This window comes from Apodemus sylvaticus, chromosome 18 (assembly GCF_947179515.1).
Source record: "Apodemus sylvaticus chromosome 18, mApoSyl1.1, whole genome shotgun sequence".
Classification (NCBI taxonomy): domain Eukaryota; kingdom Metazoa; phylum Chordata; class Mammalia; order Rodentia; family Muridae; genus Apodemus; species Apodemus sylvaticus.
Genome location: NC_067489.1, coordinates 24,796,413 through 24,815,670, shown reverse-complemented (window position 1 = coordinate 24,815,670; position 19,258 = coordinate 24,796,413). Strand labels below are relative to the sequence as shown.

Sequence of the window (19,258 nt, the reverse complement as noted above, 5' to 3'; positions counted from 1 at the left end):
GAGGTACCTAGGAAATAAACAGGACTTGGCAGGTTTTTTTTTTTTCATTTCCAATCACAAAGCAAGAACTCCTGTAGTAGTATTAAATTTTATTTCACAGAGTTCCTAGTTCTAGTGCGATGGTACTGAAGCTGAAATCGTTTCTACATCAGGAGACTTACAGTTCTGGCACATTTATTTGTATGTTGAAGACCCCAGATAATTGCTTTGCAAAGAGAGAAGTCACGAGGCTGGAATGGAGTCCCAGAATTCCCAAGATCTTGTCACGGGAATCATTTCTGCTGGAGTCTGTTGTCCTTCCCTGGAAGTTGCTGAGCAGTGCCCGTGGCGGGGCTAACAATACACTGAGAGCCGTGTGTGGCTCAGCTGAGAGTGTGCCCAAGGCTTCCATCCCCAGCAGTGCAAGGAGAACACCACAGCCTCAGCTGTGCCTCTGTTCTCCTAGAGCTCAGAGTCTGCCTGTCTGGGACCAGACACCCTTGGCTGGGGTTTCTCACCTGGCATCATGTGCAGTGCCCAGCTCCATTTTCTCATCAGCCCTGCCTTCCACAGCTCTGTGCACAGGAGAGGATCCAAGGGGAAGGGAAATGGAGGCGGTGCCCACATTGACCCAGTTTAGAAACCACTCTGAAGCACACTCAACCCATGAAGTATTCATGGCTCTAAAAGCCTTTCAAGGGGATTCCAAGTATTTGCTTAGTTGCAGGAGGATACAGATTGGACTCTAGCTCGGCCTCTAACCAGCTCTGACGGGCTTTAGGAGAGTCGCTCATCCTCTGGGATTGCCACTGTCCTAACTTCCAAAGTGAAGACTGGCCTCACAACGAGTCATGGCTGGGGCATTAACAGAGAGAAGTGAAAGGACTAATCTAGTGGCTGGCAGAGAGGAGGTGCTGAGGGGTGCTGGGGCTTGTCACCAGTGCTCACCATTCTCGCCATGGTGATGGCTGCTTGCTGTAGCCCACTCCCGTGCCTCAAGTTCTCCCTTTGTCTTAAGACTTAGTGGATAAAAGATGGGCACGGTAGAGACAATTTGACCTCCTTCTATGATTACCAATTAGCGATTTAACGTTTCTTCTGTTCCCCCAGATTACTTATGTTTGAATACTCAAACTGTTAATGCTTGTTTTCAGTGCATGTGGTAGATAGACATGCTCAGTATAGCGGAGGTGAATTACTACTGAAGACACTGAACACCTGAAGTTCAACAGGGGCAGCTACTTTAAACTGCACAAGCGATCATTATATTATCGATGATGTTGTATCAATATGAGGTGGACCGTAGCTAATACGTACATGTAAGGCTTTTGTGTGCTCTTCTTTACAGATAGCTAATATCCTCATTTTAAAAGAGAACTGACAGTTGAACAAGTTCTCTGAATGCTCACTCATGAAGTTTAAATCTGTGTTTTAAAAAAAGAAGCACATGCCTATTTTTTATAACATGCTAAAATCTTTCATTTTTAGGGGGGGAATGATACTGTGCATTTTACAAGCAGGAAATGTCTTAAAACACTCCTTATAACAAAAATTTCCTGCTAACAAATGTTACCCTCTAACCCAGGAAATGCTTCCAGTTAAACTTTTTTTTTTATGGTAACAACAAGAAACTCACAAAACAATTATTCTCTGGAGCACTTATTTTTCAATTTTTTTAATACATTAGCTCTGAGACTACATTCTATTCTATATGGGCTCGCTCTCTCTCTGTCTCTCTCTCTGTCTCTGTCTCTGTCTCTCTCTCTGTCTCTCTCTCTCTCTCTTTCTCTCCCCCCCCCCCATTGGTGATAGAACCCAGGCTCATGGAATACTCACAAAGGTTTTACCTTTGACTGTATCCCCAGCCCTTGTCCCCAACTCTGAGTAGCCCTTCAATACAAGACCTTCCTTCCCTTTGCCTCCTGAATGCATCCTAATTCTTATTTGCTTTTTGTTTAGTGAGGCACAACTTCACTTACATTCATCCAAGGCTAGACTGAAGTTCAATGTGTAGCTAAGGATGACCTTGAACTTCTGACTCTCCCACTTCCACCACAAGATTTCTGTGATTACAGGTTTCACCCCACCCTTATAACAGTCCTCTTATACAGTGCTACAGATTGGGTCTGGGGCCTAGTGCATGCTGGGCAAGTGTTCTCCCAACTCAACAACATCCTTGGCCTTCAGATTACTTTTATTTTTTAATAGGGACGACTTGATGTGCCTAAGGATGAAGAACGAAATTAGTTGTGACTCCCTGCTCCAGGGTTTGCCATTCCGTGCTTCTGTGATTCCCAGGGAATTATACACTAATTCTGTTTTCTTTTCACCTGAGTATGAAGAAGAGCTTTAACCACAACTCCAAGTTCCTTGCTCCCCACTTGAAAGCTCAGTGACCTGAGAACAATGTGCTGGAGAGAACAGAAGCGTTGGGTAAGCCAAGAAACCACACATTGTGTTGAAAGCGTTTTGAAGCGCTGTTCTCTTGAGACGACAATGTGCGCCCATTAGAAAGTCTGCAGCTAAAACGTGCACTTTGGGAAAGAGTCCACGTGATTCGGGGTCTGAGATCCCTCACAGCAAAATGTCTTCCCAATTTATTTTGTATAACCTCAGGTTTTCTGGAAACTCTGTGGCACTTCAGGAAGAGAGAAAAGCCCCCACGCTAAGGGTGAACTGGAATGGCATGTAAGGTGACAGATTGGAAGGAGCCAGCCTGCTGCCCTGAGTTTATGCCAAACATGTCTGAGTTCCTCTTCAGTTGCCTAAGAGAATGTCTTGGTCAGGGTCTCTATTCCTGCACAAACCAGCATGACAAAGAAGCAAGTTGGGGAGGAAAGGGTTTATTGAGCTTACACTCCCACATTGCTGTTCATCACCAAAGGAAGTCAGGACTGGAACTCAAGCAGATCAGGAAGCAGGAGCTGATGCGGAGGCCATGGAGGGATGTTTCTTACTGGCTTGCTTCCCCTGGTTTGCTTAGCTTGCTTTCTTATAGAACCCAAGAATACAGCCCAGAGATGGTACCCCCCACATGGGGCCCTCCCCCCTTGATCACTAATTGAGAAAATGCCTTACAGCTGGATCTCATGGAGGCATTTCCTCAAGGGAGGCTCCTTTCTCTGTGATAACTCCAGCTTGTTTCAAGTTGACACACAAAACCAGCTAGTACTGAGGGCTTGGAGGGAGACTGGTCATCTGACCCTGACAATGTGTAAACTGAATGACATTTGGAATGAAGTCCTAAACTCTTGGACTGAGAATACCTTGAGATATTCCATCTTACTATCCTCTTTAAGCAAAGCTGAAATCTAACCCAAATACCCAGTTAACCAGAACCCTATTCACACTAGAACTACAAAGAAAAGAGGGGAAATGGCAGAAACCCAATCAACCCCAGATAATCAAACAGGAAACTATCCAGTGATGGTTGTTCCCCTCAGTCTTTGACATTTGACCTCTCGCCTGATCAGGGTCACAGCAGCACTCAGGAGAGTGAGTGAGGTACTTGGAGAGCTGGCATCAGAAAACTAAAACACCATCTTGCAATCCCACCAGCAGTGGAGGAGTGTTCCTCTTTCTCCACATCCTCGCCAACACCTGCTGTCTCCTGAGTTTTCGACCTTAGCCATTCTGACTGGTGTGAGGTGAAATCTCAGGGTTGTTTTGATTTGCATTTCCCTAATGATTAATGGTGCAACCACTTTGGAAATCAGTCTGGCAGTTCCTCAGACAACTGGGCATATCACTTCCTGAGGACCCTATTATACCACTACTGGGCATATATCCAGAGGATTCTTCAGCATGCAATAAGGACACATGCAGCACTATGTTCATAGCAGCCCTATTTGTAGTAGCCAGAAGCTGGAAAGAACCTAGGTGTCCTTCAACGGAGGAATGGATAAAAAAATGTGGTATATTTACACAATGGAGTACTATTCAGCCATTAGAAACAATGAATTCATGAAATTCTTAGACAAATGGATGGAGCTGGAGAACATCATACTAAGTGAGTTAATTCAGTCTCAAAAGATAAATAATGGTATGCACTCACTGATAAGTGGATATTAGCCTAGAAACTTTGAATACCCAGGACATAATCCACATATTAAATGATGTCCAAAAAGAATGGAGAAGTGACCCCTGGTTCTGGAAAGACTCAGTGCAAGAGTATAGGGGAATTCCAGAACAGGGAAGTAGGAGGGGGTGGATGGAAGAATAGGGGGACGGAAGAGGGCTTATGGGACTTGCGGGGAGTGGGGACCCAGAAAAGGGGAAATCATTTGCAATGTAAATAAAAAATATATCAATAAAAAAAAAGAAAAAAAAAGAAAACTAAAGCAGCCGCCAAAGTGCCCTGTGAACAATCCCGGTGGAGAGGAACTAGGGGTTATCTCAGACCGATTCCGAACTGCTAAGCTTCAGTGAGACAGCAAACTATGTGACTATCCTTTACGGATGAGTGTAAATTCTTCCTGTAACAGGAGCCAAATAAATATGATGTGCTTAGCTCACTAAAGCAGTGGTTCTCAATCCCAGGTCCCAACCCTTTAGGGTCAAACGACCTTTCACAAGGGGTCACCTAAGACCATCAGAAAACAGATATTTATATTATGATTCACAACCGTAGAAGGATTGCAGTTTTGACGTAGCAACAAACTAATTTTATGCTTTCCGGGGGGGGGGGGGGTCACCACAACATGCAGAGCTGTATTAAAAAGTTGCAGCCTTAGGAAGGTTTAGAACCCCTGCCCTAAGCACTAGTGGGCGAGACTGCAGGGACTTGTCTGCCTAGTTTCTCAGCCTGCCGCCTTTCTTCCTCTTCCCTGCACAGAGGACTAGGATGACAGGACGTGTGACAGCCAGGCGAGGCAGCAGTGTTGGCTTTCCTTGCCCTTCACATCTGTTTCAGCCTGGGATGCGGGGAGCAGCTGTGTGATGCCCGGTGTTTTCACTTCACAGAAGCTCCGTGTGGACTTCCGGGAGCTTCCTGAGGCTTTCGTGGTCTGATTCCTGCAGCTGACGGACAGCCTCTGAGTTTTCCACAGCCTCTGAGTTTTCCACAGCCCTCTGTAGAATCGTATTCCAGTGCTTCTATCATGCTGAACAGCCGGGACTGGGGATACCTTCACTCGGGTTTGTGTCTGTGGCTATGTGGATTCTTGGCTTTCTTTAAAGGTGAGTTATTGCGGCTTATGTCCTAGAATGTAATTAGTTATGTGCATTTCCTTTCCTTTCTCATCTTGTCTGGATCCAAATTAGAGGACTTTCATTAGTTACGTTTAACCGAACAGATGAGATTTGGGAATTAAGGTAGGGAAAACATTGAATTATACTGTAAGTCATATTTCATCTTTCTAACTAAAACTTGCAATTAGCATAAAATCATCTGCTTTCGTAGCCATTTATGCTATCAATATGCTCCATTTACTTATTGGTAGTAAAATGTAATGTATTTTTCAAATAGTAATTTGTTAGCTGGCATTTATTATACAGCCTGGGAACCCTACCAATGTTCATAATTGTCCTCCTCATTTGGGAAACCTGTCTCATTGTCTATACTAAGAGTGAACTTGCTTGTTTTATAAATTGACTCAGACCCAGCTGCTGCACTGAGCAGACGCACACGCACCAGCACACACATACATACATACATACACACACACACACACACACACAAGAACAAGTCACACAGGCTCACAGGCACACACGCACACATCCCACTCTGAGTTTTCAGGGGGTGCTGATGATGAGCTCCTCCAGAGCCTCCAAGGGAGGAAACAGTAACAGCAGCCAGGAGAGCTTGGCGCTATCTTCTGGAGCAATGCTTTCATCCCGGTTAATTACACAGGAGAGAATGACGGGGTGACAGGTCAAAGGTTTCTTTCCTGCTGGTATCCCAGCATTCAGCACTTCAAATGGATGCATGAAGCAGCTTCACTGAGAACACAGCGACCACTCTCTTTCAAAACCATTCATTCCTCCCTCTCCCCCAACTCTCTCTCCCCCTATTTACGGTGTCAAATCTGAATTGTACAGATCCAACTTTAGGAAAGTATTTCAGGGGAGGTGTTGAGAAGTGAGGGGTGCAAATTGTAGGCAAGAAGCTAATGCTTTCTTTGAGAACTGGAGACACGGTAGCACTGCTGTCCAGAATTTAATGGCTAAAGGGGGTACTGAGAACCAATTTCCAATTGCTTTTAAAGGATAGGTGAAGTTACTTTAATAAATGTCCCTTCTCACAGATCTAAAAGTGTGTGATTCCAGAGTCTGTTTTTCTAAAGGGGGCAGCTTTTGAAGACTGAGGCAATGATTGGGCGCTGTGTTTTCTTGGAGAGGGCTCCAGCAGAATGCCTTGCCGATTACAGACAGACCTCCAGAATCCCAGCTGAATGTGTGTTTGGTGACATAAAAATATCCTTCCTCATGACTTTCTATCCCATGACACTTACAGTGCCCGCAGGATCACTTTGGGGACATTACACTAGTTCTTCAATGTCTGTGTAGTTATTTTATCTCGGTGGTGACATAGAGCAAGAAGGTTAAAGGGGGTGGGGTCTAGCTGCCTAGCACAGGTAGGAGTAGGCCGAGCTGGTACAGTGGGGAGATTTTCTGACTAAGACACTAGGCCTGGGGCCAGGAGAGGAGCCAGCTCAGAGCTTCCCACAGCTCTCCCCTAATGCTCTCCTGTGTCCGGCCACACAGGCAGCACAGGCTGTGCGTCTGAAGAACAACTCTTCCACACACTGTTTGCTCACTACAACCGCTTCATCCGGCCAGTGGAAAATGTTTCCGATCCTGTCATGGTGCATTTTGAATTGGCAATCACGCAACTGGCCAATGTGGTAAGTGCCTCAGACTCCTGCAGAGTTCCCAGAGGGCTGAGGGCCCAACATTCTTACACTTTAGACACCTGATAAGCACAGAAGTCCATCATGCAACTTAATGGGAATTCAAGATTGCATGTGAAGGGTCCTTCATGGCCCTGCATCATGCCATCTTTGTTCAGGTTTTGCATGATTAGAGGTGATTTATGTGTAATACCCTTTCTAAGCCATGTGTCCTTGTAAGGGTTTTACTGCTGTGAACAGATACCATGACCAAGGCAACTCTTATAAGGATGACATTTAATTGGGGCTGGCTTACAGTTTCAGAGATTCAGTCCATTATCATCAAGGCAGGAACATGGCAGCATCCAGGCAGGCATGGTGCAAGAGAAGCTGAGAGTTCTACATCTTCATCTGAAGGCTGCTAGCAGAATACTGACTCCCAGGCAGCTAGGATGGGGGGAGGGGGTCTTATAGCCTATACACCCACTCCACAGGGCCACACCTTCTAATAGTGCCACTCCCTGGACCAAGCGTATACAAACCATCACACCATGTCTGCCAGTTTATTGCAGCTTTTCCAGAAACTAGTGCATTTGAAATCAGGAGGCTTTATGGGCCAAGGGGGTGAGAAAAGATTCACAGAGGAGGTGAGATCTGAAAGATCTTTGATCAGTATTTTAAGGCCATGGGTCATTTCTAAGTCAACAGAGCAGGAACAAGGGTAAACATCCCAGATTTCTGTTCCAGTTAAATAGCTCTCATACCCGCCTTCATTAGCACAGATAACTTATACTTGTCTATTTTTAGCCATAATTCTTGAGTTGAGACTGAAAATATTATTTCTCCCTTCCAGGATGAAGTCAACCAGATTTTGGAGACCAATCTGTGGCTGCGTCACGTATGTGTCTCCCGCCTTTGGACGGTGGCAGAATGTGTCTGCTCAGTGATAAAGCCACCTGCATTAACTTTTTCACTCCCCAACCTATGATAGACAAAGAATATCCTTTGCGGTACCATCTCCTAATCCTTGAGTCTGCTCTGGTTGCAGCTAGCTTAATACAGGCAGCACCTGGGCAGAGCCTGGTGTCTGAGATGCAGCCCTCTGGCCTTTCTACTTTAAGCTCCCAGTTAGTTCTCTTCTTATCACTTACTGAAGTCCCAAATCTGGTGCTTGCTTTCCTCTTTGATAGCTCCAGGAGGCCAGTAGGTTGAGGTCTGGAGAATGTACATTACAAGTTATACCGCCTCTGCTCTTAAAAGTCTGAATGGTATACACGGTGTTTGTAATGGATTCATCCTCATGCATACGAATTATGATTTTATTGGTAAAAATGAGTTACTACTCCAATTTGGACAGAGTCCATGAAACACGATGTAAAACCTTAGCCAGTTAGCATGTTATACATATGCCAAAATCAGCTCAGCTATTTAGCCCCCTGTGCCCATGGCTGTAATTCCCTACTTTTGATAGAAATTGATGTATTCGTCAAAAAATATCTTACTTTTTAATCAACAAAATTGTGGAACCAATATAAACATGTGGGGAAGCTATGAATCCCTCTCCAAAGGGATTCGTATTCATTTTTAAAAGTGGAATGGGAGCCAGTAATCCCAGCACTTGGGAGGCAGAGGCAGGTGGGTTTCTGAGTTCGAGGCCAGCCTGGTCTACAAAGTGAGTTCCAAGACAACCAGGGCTATACAGAGAAACCCTGTCTTGAAAAACAAACAAACAAAAAAAAAAAAGTGGAATGGGCCTGTAAGGGGGGAAGGGAGGAAGAGGGGTTGGGGTAGGGTTCAGAGAGGGCCACTGGACACTAACCAGAACACCTAATTTATACATATGAAATTGCTAAAGAACAAATTTAACAAATGCTAAAAACCACCCCCATGAAAAACCAAAGCTCCACTTCTTTTAGATCTGGAAGGACTACAGACTGTGTTGGGATCCGACAGAGTATGACGGTATCGAGACACTTCGTGTTCCAGCAGACAACATCTGGAAGCCTGACATTGTCCTGTACAACAAGTATGTGCAGCTAGACAGATTCCCAGTTGATTTCCAAAATCTTTTGGCCCTGGTTGACCCACAGCAGAGGGACACACAGTGCTGCTCACGAGTGTGTGTTTTTGCTTCCAGTGCCGTTGGAGACTTCCAGGTTGAAGGCAAGACCAAAGCTCTTCTCAAGTATGATGGGGTGATAACCTGGACCCCACCAGCCATCTTTAAGAGCTCCTGTCCTATGGATATCACCTTCTTCCCGTTTGATCATCAAAACTGCTCCCTGAAGTTCGGTTCCTGGAGTTACGACAAGGCAAAAATCGACCTTCTCATCATTGGTTCTAAAGTGGACATGAGCGATTTTTGGGAAAACAGTGAATGGGAAATTGTCGATGCCTCTGGCTACAAGCACGACATCAAGTACAACTGCTGTGAAGAGATTTACACAGATATAACCTACTCCTTCTACATCAGGAGGTTGCCCATGTTTTACACCATCAACCTCATCATTCCCTGCCTCTTCATTTCCTTTCTCACTGTACTGGTCTTTTACCTTCCTTCCGACTGTGGCGAGAAAGTGACTCTTTGCATCTCTGTTCTGCTTTCTCTAAGTGTCTTTTTGCTGGTGATTACAGAGACCATCCCATCCACGTCTCTTGTGATCCCACTGGTGGGTGAGTATCTACTGTTCACCATGATCTTTGTCACGCTGTCCATTGTGGTGACCGTGTTTGTGCTGAATATACACTACAGGACCCCAGCCACACACACCATGCCCAAGTGGGTGAAGACCATCTTCCTTCAGGTGTTCCCCTCCATTCTGATGATGAGGAGGCCTCTGGACAAGACGAAGGAGGCAGGTGGTGTTAAGGACCCCAAAAGCCATACCAAGAGGCCTGCCAAGGTCAAGTTTACTCATCGAGGAGAACCCAGACTTCTAAAGGTGTGCCACCACTGCCAAAAATCAAGTGAGACAGTACCTGGCAAGAGAAGGTTGAGCCAGCAGCCTGCACGGTGGGTGGCAGAGAATTCAGAGCACTCGCCGGATGTTGAAGATGTGATCGATAGTGTTCAATTCATAGCAGAAAACATGAAGAGCCACAATGAAACAAAGGAGGTAACAGCGAACCCCTTTTCTCCAGCCAGCTGCAGCCCTAGCAGGCCCACAGACTCTTTGGAGATTAGTCAGAGCATCTGTGGGAGTTATATATGTGGAACAGTCAGGGAGCTTAGACCAGCTCTGTTATTATGCAGCCTGGGGGGCGGGGGACGGGGAACCTGGGTTAGAGTTTAGGGAGCTATAGTGAGATGATATATGTAGCCCTACAACAGATCTTCAGCCTGCGTTTACTAACAGTGAGATCTAGCTACAGTATACACGAGGGACAAGCTTGCCTCGTGGAGCAAACCTCTAACATATCCAACGGTGACAAAGTGAGGGTGGGAACAGAGACTATAGAAATAATTATTAACAAAATCCCAGTGGTAGGTTTGCTACCTGCTCTAATAGTTTACGTTCACAAATGAAGAACACACACACACACACACACACACACATACACACAGCCTTTATACTTGAATACCTTATACAATATAATAGCTGAGCCACTGCCTAACCTCCATGCTGTTAATATGCCTCCCACCAATAATCCCAAACTTTTACTTCCTAATTCTGTCTTCGGGCTTGACTGCCTTAGACCCAGTTGGGCAGCCCTCTGGGCCGCACTGTCCTGACTCCACATGGTGGCCATGTCTCTCTGTCCTGCACTCTTCTCAGACATGGCATCTCTCCTCTCCTCCATACTCTCCCGCCATGATGAATCTTTCTCCTCCTCCACCTCCTCTTCCTCCCCTCTCCCTCCTCCTTCTCCTCCTCCACCCTATGACTGGGAAATCCTAAAATCCCCCCCCTCTGTCTCTCCTCTCCAGCTATTGGCTGTATTGTTGGCATCTTTATTTACCAATCAGAACCAACTGGGGGCAGGTTCCCAGAAGCTACAGGCTGACATTCACACACAGATAGTTTTATGAGGAACATAATTAGCATCCGTAATACATGCAGCTACAGAGACTGCCCAAGGGAAAGAAGAACTGATGGGGGTACTGCCTGCAGCTGCAGTGGTGAAAGCAGTCAGTACCCCCAGCAGCTGCAGCTGACCCCTTAGCAGTCAGCAGCTCTGGTCAGACTTCTTCTACTAGAGGTGGACACATGAATTAAAGGCATGTTGGAGATATGCTCAACATGCACACATTCTGCTCCTATGTCACACACTCTAATGCCAAGACCTTGGCTCCTCCTTCCCCAAAGCAAGTACTCAAAGATATCATGTCTGAGGCTTCCAAAAGCTCTTGCCAGGTATCTGGAGTCACTTCATCCTATAGCTCCCAACACCTGTAACTCACAGGGAAAGAATATCAGGACCCCGCCACCCCACCCCACCAAAACCACCCTGTATATATACTGGGAGATGCTGAGAATGCCCATCATAACACATCACAGGACAGCAATGGCCAGTGAGCTCTCCTCTAGGCTGACATCTTTTAGAATTCAGGAAGTACATACATTTACAGTTGATTTATCAGTTCAGGCAGGTCCCCTAGTATACAACCCACAGAGACCATAGCAGAAGGCTAGAAGTTTGAAACTGGAAAGATTCCAGATATGCAATAAGCTCACCCTGTTAACATCACTTAGTGGCCTAGAGGGTGCTTATCCCTGTGCAGGGGATCCTCGCCTGTACCCCGACATTCTCCAGCCTGTACCGTCACTGATTCACATTCAGATTCCCCAACAGCCAGCCTCTCCTGGTGCACATGTAACAAGAGCTTGACTCGCAAGCAGATACTTTGTGGGGAGTGTCCCTGGAACCAGGAAAGGACCTTTATCACAGGAAAGAGGCCACAAAAGTCTAAGGCATAGTTCATAGCCATCTCTATGAGTCACCAATGATGTACATCTACCCTCCTTAGACAATGAGTACCGCATAGGACACACAGGTGGGCAGGAAAACATAATAGCAATAATTGGTTTTCTGAATGGATTGGAGAAAATGGCTTTGAAAAACATATTCATAAAACATAGCCTGCTTTCTTACAGTCTTGTTTTTGAAAGCTAGCCTTGATCTTTTGTTTGCATTTCAGGTAGAAGATGACTGGAAATACATGGCCATGGTGGTGGACAGAGTCTTTCTTTGGGTATTTATAATCGTCTGTGTGTTCGGAACTGTGGGGCTATTTCTACAGCCACTGCTTGGGAACACAGGAAAAGCTTAATTGGTATTTTCCTTTTACCTTCTAGATCTTTTAGATGTTGTGTAACTATTAACTACAAGGAAAGGCCAACTACACAATCTCCTAAACCAAGACAAGAAAGGGGTGGGCATTGCTGCAACCTTAGGAACCTGAATACTTGTCTTCATTACAATGGGTGTTTTACCCCCTTGGAGCTCAGAGCTGGCAGTGGTCCTATGCTAGGAGGACTAAGTCAGCTTCTCTATGCTTTCATGCTTTGTCTCAAGAAACACAATGGGCCCCTCCCAGAGCTAGGCTCAGAGTCAGGCCACACTGAAAGGTGATTGGCTTGTATCTAAAGCTCCTGCTGGTTATTGCAGTGATGTGCATGACTAGCAAGAAACTCGAGAATGCAGCTGATATTTGCAACACACCTGTCTGCTACAGGACCCTACTTTCTTGTGCATGTCTCTGTGATGTCACTCACACTATTATCCGACACGTGTAGTAGTCAAAGAAGAAAACAGCATCTCCCTTAGCAGACTATTCAATCCGTGGTCCTATTGGCTTTCTGTCAGTGTGAAAATCACTGAGATGATAGATGTAAAAGGATGATGTTTATATGAGCTCATGGTCTTAGAGGACTTAGCCCATGATCACGAGGCCCTGTTGCCTCTGGACTTTTGATGAGGCAAAGCATCATGCCTAGTAAAGGAATGGCTGTCCACTCCATGGCAGCTACAAAGAAAGCAAAAGGAGAGGAAGACACTAGAGGACCAATATTCCTTTCACAGGCATGCCCCAATGACTTGACATCTTCCTACAAGGCATCCCTTCCTAGAAGCTCTACTCCCTCCCAATAGTGTGGAGGAATCAGTCTCTAACACATGTCTTTGAGGGTAATCCAAATCAAAGAAGTATTGTCCTGGCAGGACATTTGGCTGGCCCCAGTACTGTGGTAGGTGCTACAAGGGGTAACATAGAATCTTTCCCTTGTAAAGTTACAGCCTCTTAGAAAAGCCATGAATGCAAAGAACTATAGGACCAGGTAGTGGAGAATATAGTTAGCAACCCAAACAGAAGAAAACAGTTGGGAAAACCTAAAACCATTCTTGTGTTTCAAATGGATGTCTGTGTAGCTTTTTCCCATGAGCCCTTCACTAGCTCACTGCATGGATATGAAATAAAATTGATATGAAATTTTAATCTTGTGCCATTTGGAGCCATTTCCTTTCTGAGTGGGAGACTGTGGGATATATGTTGTGCTCCACTCCAATTACTTGTGTGGCTGTGACAGCCTAGAGAAGTATTAGACAGCCACTCATTTAAAAGGGGGGGAGCTGTTTTTAGTTCCAGTTTTCCTCCCCTAGCAAATCCTTGTTCGTGTGCATAGTTAATTTCATGGTTCCAATTTTACCTTCTAATCCTATTGTCTCAATACACTGTCAGCAAAATTTACAAGGCATGGATGATGAAATGTGATCCTTTAAAGATAGACACCTGGTCCCCTTTCAGGATGAGGCTGCAGAGACAGCAATACCTCTCACCCGGTAGCTTTATGACAGGTGGGTGGATTGATGTGATCTGGTTCATACTGGACAATATGAAAACGGATCTCTGAGATCCTCAGGGATGCTAAGTACACAGGACTTCCCACAAATGCTCTGCAGGTTGAGAACCACCTTGACCTGTGCTATAATATTCATCTAGCTACACCAAGAAGATTCATTGGATGGTACCTCCAACCTCCTGTAGATCTGGGTGGCCAACCATGTGGCCTGGGGAGTTGCTGGTTCATTTTTGTTTTGTTTTGTTTTAAATTAGGACATTTGTGTTGTTGGGCTACAGAGGTTCCTCATACACTGTGAAAACACAATCTCCATCAAATGTTAGCATATACATTTTGTGAACTGTTTTTTAAGAAAGAAAGTTAAGGTTAACTTTAAGTAGGGGCCAGAGGAAACACATCTGAATGTCTCATGCTTGAGTATTCTTTAATGGTTGACAATTCTTCATACTTTCTGGCTCAGCTTCATAGAAATTAGCAATTATCAAAACATTCTATATTAAACAAGCTAGCAATACACCTTTAAAAGAAAGTGTACCATGTTTGGGGGTGGAAAGGAAGTCACAACATTTATTCAGAATAATAGAAGAAAGTATGGGCTGAAAATCTATAAAGGAGCATGAAATAAACTCTGAAATATGTGTTTAAGGCTTTTAATTTCTATAATAGTCCCTGGTCACTATCCACCTTGTTCACTGAGGCAGGCCTCTCAATCAAACCAGAGTTAACTGATATGGCTGGCTAGTCTACTGCCAGCTTGTTCCAGGCATGGCCCCTATCTGCTTTCTAAGGCTGGAGTTACAGGCAAGCTGTCATACCCACCTGACATTCACTTGTATTCCATCCAAACTCCAGCCTTCTTCCTTGTAGAATAAGTGCTTTGACTGCTGAATCACCTCCCTAGCTAATCAATTTTTGTTATACCACTCTGGGCAAGTTAACCATCCAGTCATTCTTCCCCAGAGATAATCTCTCTCTCTCTTTCTCTCTCTCTCTCTCTCTCTGTCTCTATCTCTCCCTCCCTCCCTCTCTCTCTGTCTCTGTCTGTCTCTCTATCTCTCTGTCTCATGTATACACACACAAATAATTTCCAGCTGATGTTTAAAAATGTCTCAAGTGAGGGCTGGAAAGATTAATCAGGAATTGAGTTGCTATTCTGCCAGAAGACCAGAGTTCAGTTTCTAGCTCACGGAAAGTGGTTCACATCCACCTGTAGCTACAGCTCCAAGGGATCTGATGGCCTTTTCTACCCTCCACAGGCAGCATACATCTGTATACATACATACATACATACATACATACATACATACACACACATACACACACACAGTCATGCACACACACTCACACACACACACACACACACACACACACACATACTTACATAAAAACAATAAAGGTAGGTCTTTAGAAATGTCTAAAAGGACCTTGTGCCTGTCCCAATGAGTGGGGATGACATTCTCTCTCCAGACTTGGGGACTAAGGACACTAAACTCCTGTGTTCTGTGAAGCAAGTTGATGCAGAACTTTTCCTGTCAGAATGACCATATGACTGACACCCCTATGACAAAGACTCCCTGGAGGGTCTTTATTTGGGATCCTAGTATTGGAAGGATGAACAACACATCCTCACACAACCTTACACACCTTTACACACCCTCACACAATGTCTTGTAGCAGGAGCATCAGTCCTATTAGAGTGAAGTAGGGTGATTCTTACTCAAGGCTTTGTGACCCTGAAAGTGATTTTATAATTTATTTATTTTTATTTTATATACATTGGTGTTTTGCCTACATTTATATCTGTGTGAGAGTATATTAGATTCCCTGGAACTGGAGTTACAGATAGTTGTGAGCTGCCATGTGGGTACTGGGAATTGAACCTAGATCCTCTGGAAAAGCAGCCAGTGCTCTTCACCTCTGAGCCATTTCTCCAGCCCCTCTGAGAGTGATTTTAAAATTGAAGAATATTATAATCTGTTAATCAGACTGACTATAACCTGTATTAGTTACTTCCTTGACTACTACAATTGTGTATTTGACAAGAATCAACTTAATGAATGAAAAATTTGGTTTTGCTTTTAATTGGCTGTAATCTATTGTCTTAGTCAGGGTTTCTATTCCTGCATGAAGCATCATGACCAAGAAGCAAATTGGAGAGGAAAGGGTTTATTCAGCTTACACTTCCACACAGCTGTTCATCACTAAAGAAAGTCAGGACTGGAACTCAAGCAGGTCAGGAAGCAGGAGCTAGTGCGGAGGCCATGGAGAGATGTTTCTTACTGACTTGCTTCCCCTGGCTTGCTTAGCCTGCTCTCTTAAGGAACCCAAGAATACCAGCCCAGTGATGGTACCACCTACAAGGGGCCCTCCCCCACTTGATCACTAATTGAAAAAATGCCCCACCGTTGGATCTCATGGAGGCACTTCCCCCAACTGAAGCTCCTTTCTCTATAATAAACCTAGCCTGTGTCAAGTTGACACACAAAACCAGTCAGTACAATTGACCCTTTGTCAACTTGGCACACAAACACATCACTATTAAGCCTCAATCCTTACTTTCTTATTCATCCCCAAGATCTAAATAACTTTAAAGTCCCACAGTCTTTACATATTAAAAGTTCAATCACTTTAAAATATCCACTATCTTTTAAAATTCAAAGTCTTTTAAAAATTCAAAGTCTCTTAACTATGGGCTCCACTATAATACTTTCTTCCTTCAAGAGGGAAACATATCAGGGCACAGTCACAATCAAAGGCAAAATTCAAACTCCAATGGTTCAATGTCTAGGATCCAACTCACAATCTTCCAGGCTCCTCCAAGGGCTTGGGTCACTTCTCCAGCTCTGCCCTTTGTAGCACACAGCTTGTCTTCTAGGCTCCAGCTGCCTGTACTCCACTGCTGCTGCTGTTCTTTGTGGTCATCGCATGGCACTGGCAATTCCAAAACGCTGCTATCTTCCACTGTAATTAGGCTTCACCAATAGCCTCTCATAGGCTCTTTTCATGGTGCCAAGCCTCATCTTCTATGCATGACCCCTTCAGTCCTGGGCCATCAATTGCAACTGAGGGTGCACCTTCACCAATGGCCTTCCACGGCCTCTCACATTGCCAAGTCTCAGCTGCTCTTCATGACTCCTTCATGCCTTCAAAACCAGTACCACTTGAATGACCCTTACACGGTACCAAGTCCATTCACAGCACAAAGTACAACTGTGGCTATCTCTATAACACAGCCTCTGTGCTCTCAAAAAACAACCCAGAAGATTTCACCTCAGTGATGCTGGTCTCTTCATAATCACCGCTAGTTTCTTAGATCCAGCTAACCAGCATCAATAGTCCCAGTAACACAAAGGTTTGCTTTAGTGGTTCTGGTATCTTGTTAATCAGATTTGTTTCAGCCCCAGCTAACCAAAACCACAAAATCTTCTCAATCAAAACATGGCCCTAATAAGAGTCTTTAAACTTCCCTCTGAAATTTCACAAGCCAGGCCTCCATCTTCTGCACTGTTCTAAACATTATCTTCCAAAGTCCTACACAAGATCCCACAGAGCTCTTAACATCCTAATGGCTCTTCTAGCTCATAGTTCCAAAGTTCTTCCACAGTCCTTCCCAAAACATGGTCAGGTTGTCACAGGAAAACCCCACGATTCCGGTACCAATTTGTCTTAGTCAGGGTTTCTATTCCTGCACGAAACATCATGACCAAGAAGCAAGTTAGGAAGGAAAGGGTTTATTCAGCTTACACTTCCACACAGCTGTTCATCACTAAAGGAAGTCACGACTGGAACTCAAGCAGGTCAGGAAGCAGGAACTGATGCGGAGGCCATGGAGAGATGTTCCTTACTGGCTTGCTTCCCCTGCCTTGCTTTCTTATAGAACCTAAGACTACCAGCCCAAGGATGGTACCACCCAGAAGGGGCCCTCTCCCCTTGATCACTAATTGAGAAAATGCCCCACAGCTGGATCTCATGGAAGCACTTCCCCAACTGAAGCTCCTTTCTCTGTGATAACTCCAATCTGTGTCAAGTTAACACACACAACCAGCCAGTACATCTATCATGGCGAGGAATCCATGGCAACAGGAACATGGGGCAGTTGGCCACATTGCCTCCAGAATCAGGAAGCAGAAAGATCAGGAAATTCGTCTGTATAAGAGACCTCAAGCCCCACCCTTAGAAAACCATTTCTTCCAGCTAGGCCTTTTTAGCTGTCTTTAAATACATTACCTGGGGGTTCTCTTCATATTCAAATAACAATAAAAGGCATCTTCCTTGGGCTATTCTAGGTTACTTGATTTGTTTATCACACTGTTGCATGTTCTTCTGGATACCGTCAGATACTATAATCTTCAGGTTTGTCTGAATCCCCCTTGCTGCCCAGGGCTCAAGGGCTCTGATGCATGTCTGAACTGACTTCTACAGAGCCTTGATGATCCACATTAGCTGCTTTCTGATAAGTGTTCAAAGACTAACCACGAGCCACTTTTATTTTCACTGTTATTTTATTGACATACTGAACAAAAAGTATAGTGAAGAAGGGAGTACATGTTGGGTTAAAGAGAAATAGCCGTCATCATAATTAAGTGAACTGGTTTTAATACACAATACTACTTACTTCAGAGATAGAACTTTGAGACAATCAAAAGGTCCATCTCAACATTGTACTCTGGAAATTACAGTGGTCCGTGTGTCTAATTAGATACCATCTTTACAGGGTTCAAGACCATGGGTATTGTAAGTTGGCTGTGTACCTTGGCCACAGGCTGTGCTACCCAGCTGACTATTAGACACAGTGATGACATCAAACTGTCACCATCTGATTTCAGTAATTAATAATAGCAATAATGACATGGCAACCAGAGAGCATGAGTGCTGTTAGGCTGCAAAGTGGGTCCACATTGCCTCCTGTGATATATTCTGGCCAATGATAAGAACGCAGAAGTACAGTCGGGATCACTGTTGTAACCTTAGACTATAGAGAACTCAAGGGACAAAGAAACAAGCCAGATGACATCTGAAGCAAGCAGACTCAGAAATGAAAAGGTGAGACATTCTTGGTGATAGTAGAAGTCTTCCCATGAAAACCATTGCCAAGAAAGAGACAGAAATGGATTTAGAAAGCAAAACCATGTGACCCAGCTCCAGGTCCTGTTCTAGATAGCTAACTGCAAAGCTAAAGTACATCTGAGGCAGAAAAACATCAATGAACTGTTTTGGTAAACATGACAATATTGTTTTGGAAATGTTCTCATGTAAGAATTCTTTCAAGGTGCACATTAAAAACAATGTGCAGAGCTAGACATGTTGGGACAGGCCACACAAGAGGAAGCCATGCAGATAATCTAACAAAACACTTATGGTATCCAGAAGTTACCACGGAAGCTTCCAAAGAGTGAGGCAACCAACAGTCCTACCCAGCTATGACATTGACGAACTACATCAGTGACAAGCAAGTCATGGTAACCCTAAAGGTTCAGTAGCAGTGTACATAACTTGGTGGTAACCAACAACTCTCTAGCTGGACTTAAAACCCATTCAACAAGAGGAAACTAATACCTGGTGCTGAAAACCTAGCTAACTACATCGTGCTAGTGAAATCATGGCTACTGGAGAAGAATCACAACATTAATTTTCCAAGCCAGCACGATC

General features: G+C 44.5%; 1 protein-coding gene across 2 annotated transcripts; it reads left to right on the top strand.

The window, feature by feature from the left end:
• Window positions 1–5,078: 5,078 nt before the first annotated feature.
• Window positions 5,079–12,081, top strand: Chrna6 (cholinergic receptor nicotinic alpha 6 subunit). 2 transcript variants are annotated; one of them, XM_052162391.1, is made up of 6 exons: window positions 5,079–5,157; window positions 6,685–6,824; window positions 7,663–7,707; window positions 8,726–8,835; window positions 8,947–9,925; window positions 11,950–12,081. In XM_052162391.1, the coding sequence occupies exons 1-6, from the start codon at window positions 5,079–5,081 to the stop codon at window positions 12,079–12,081; spliced, it is 1,485 nt and encodes a 494-aa protein (XP_052018351.1). The 2 variants fall into 2 exon arrangements, with proteins under 2 accessions (XP_052018351.1, XP_052018352.1); XM_052162392.1 differs by lacking the exon at window positions 7,663–7,707.
• Window positions 12,082–19,258: the final 7,177 nt, after the last annotated feature.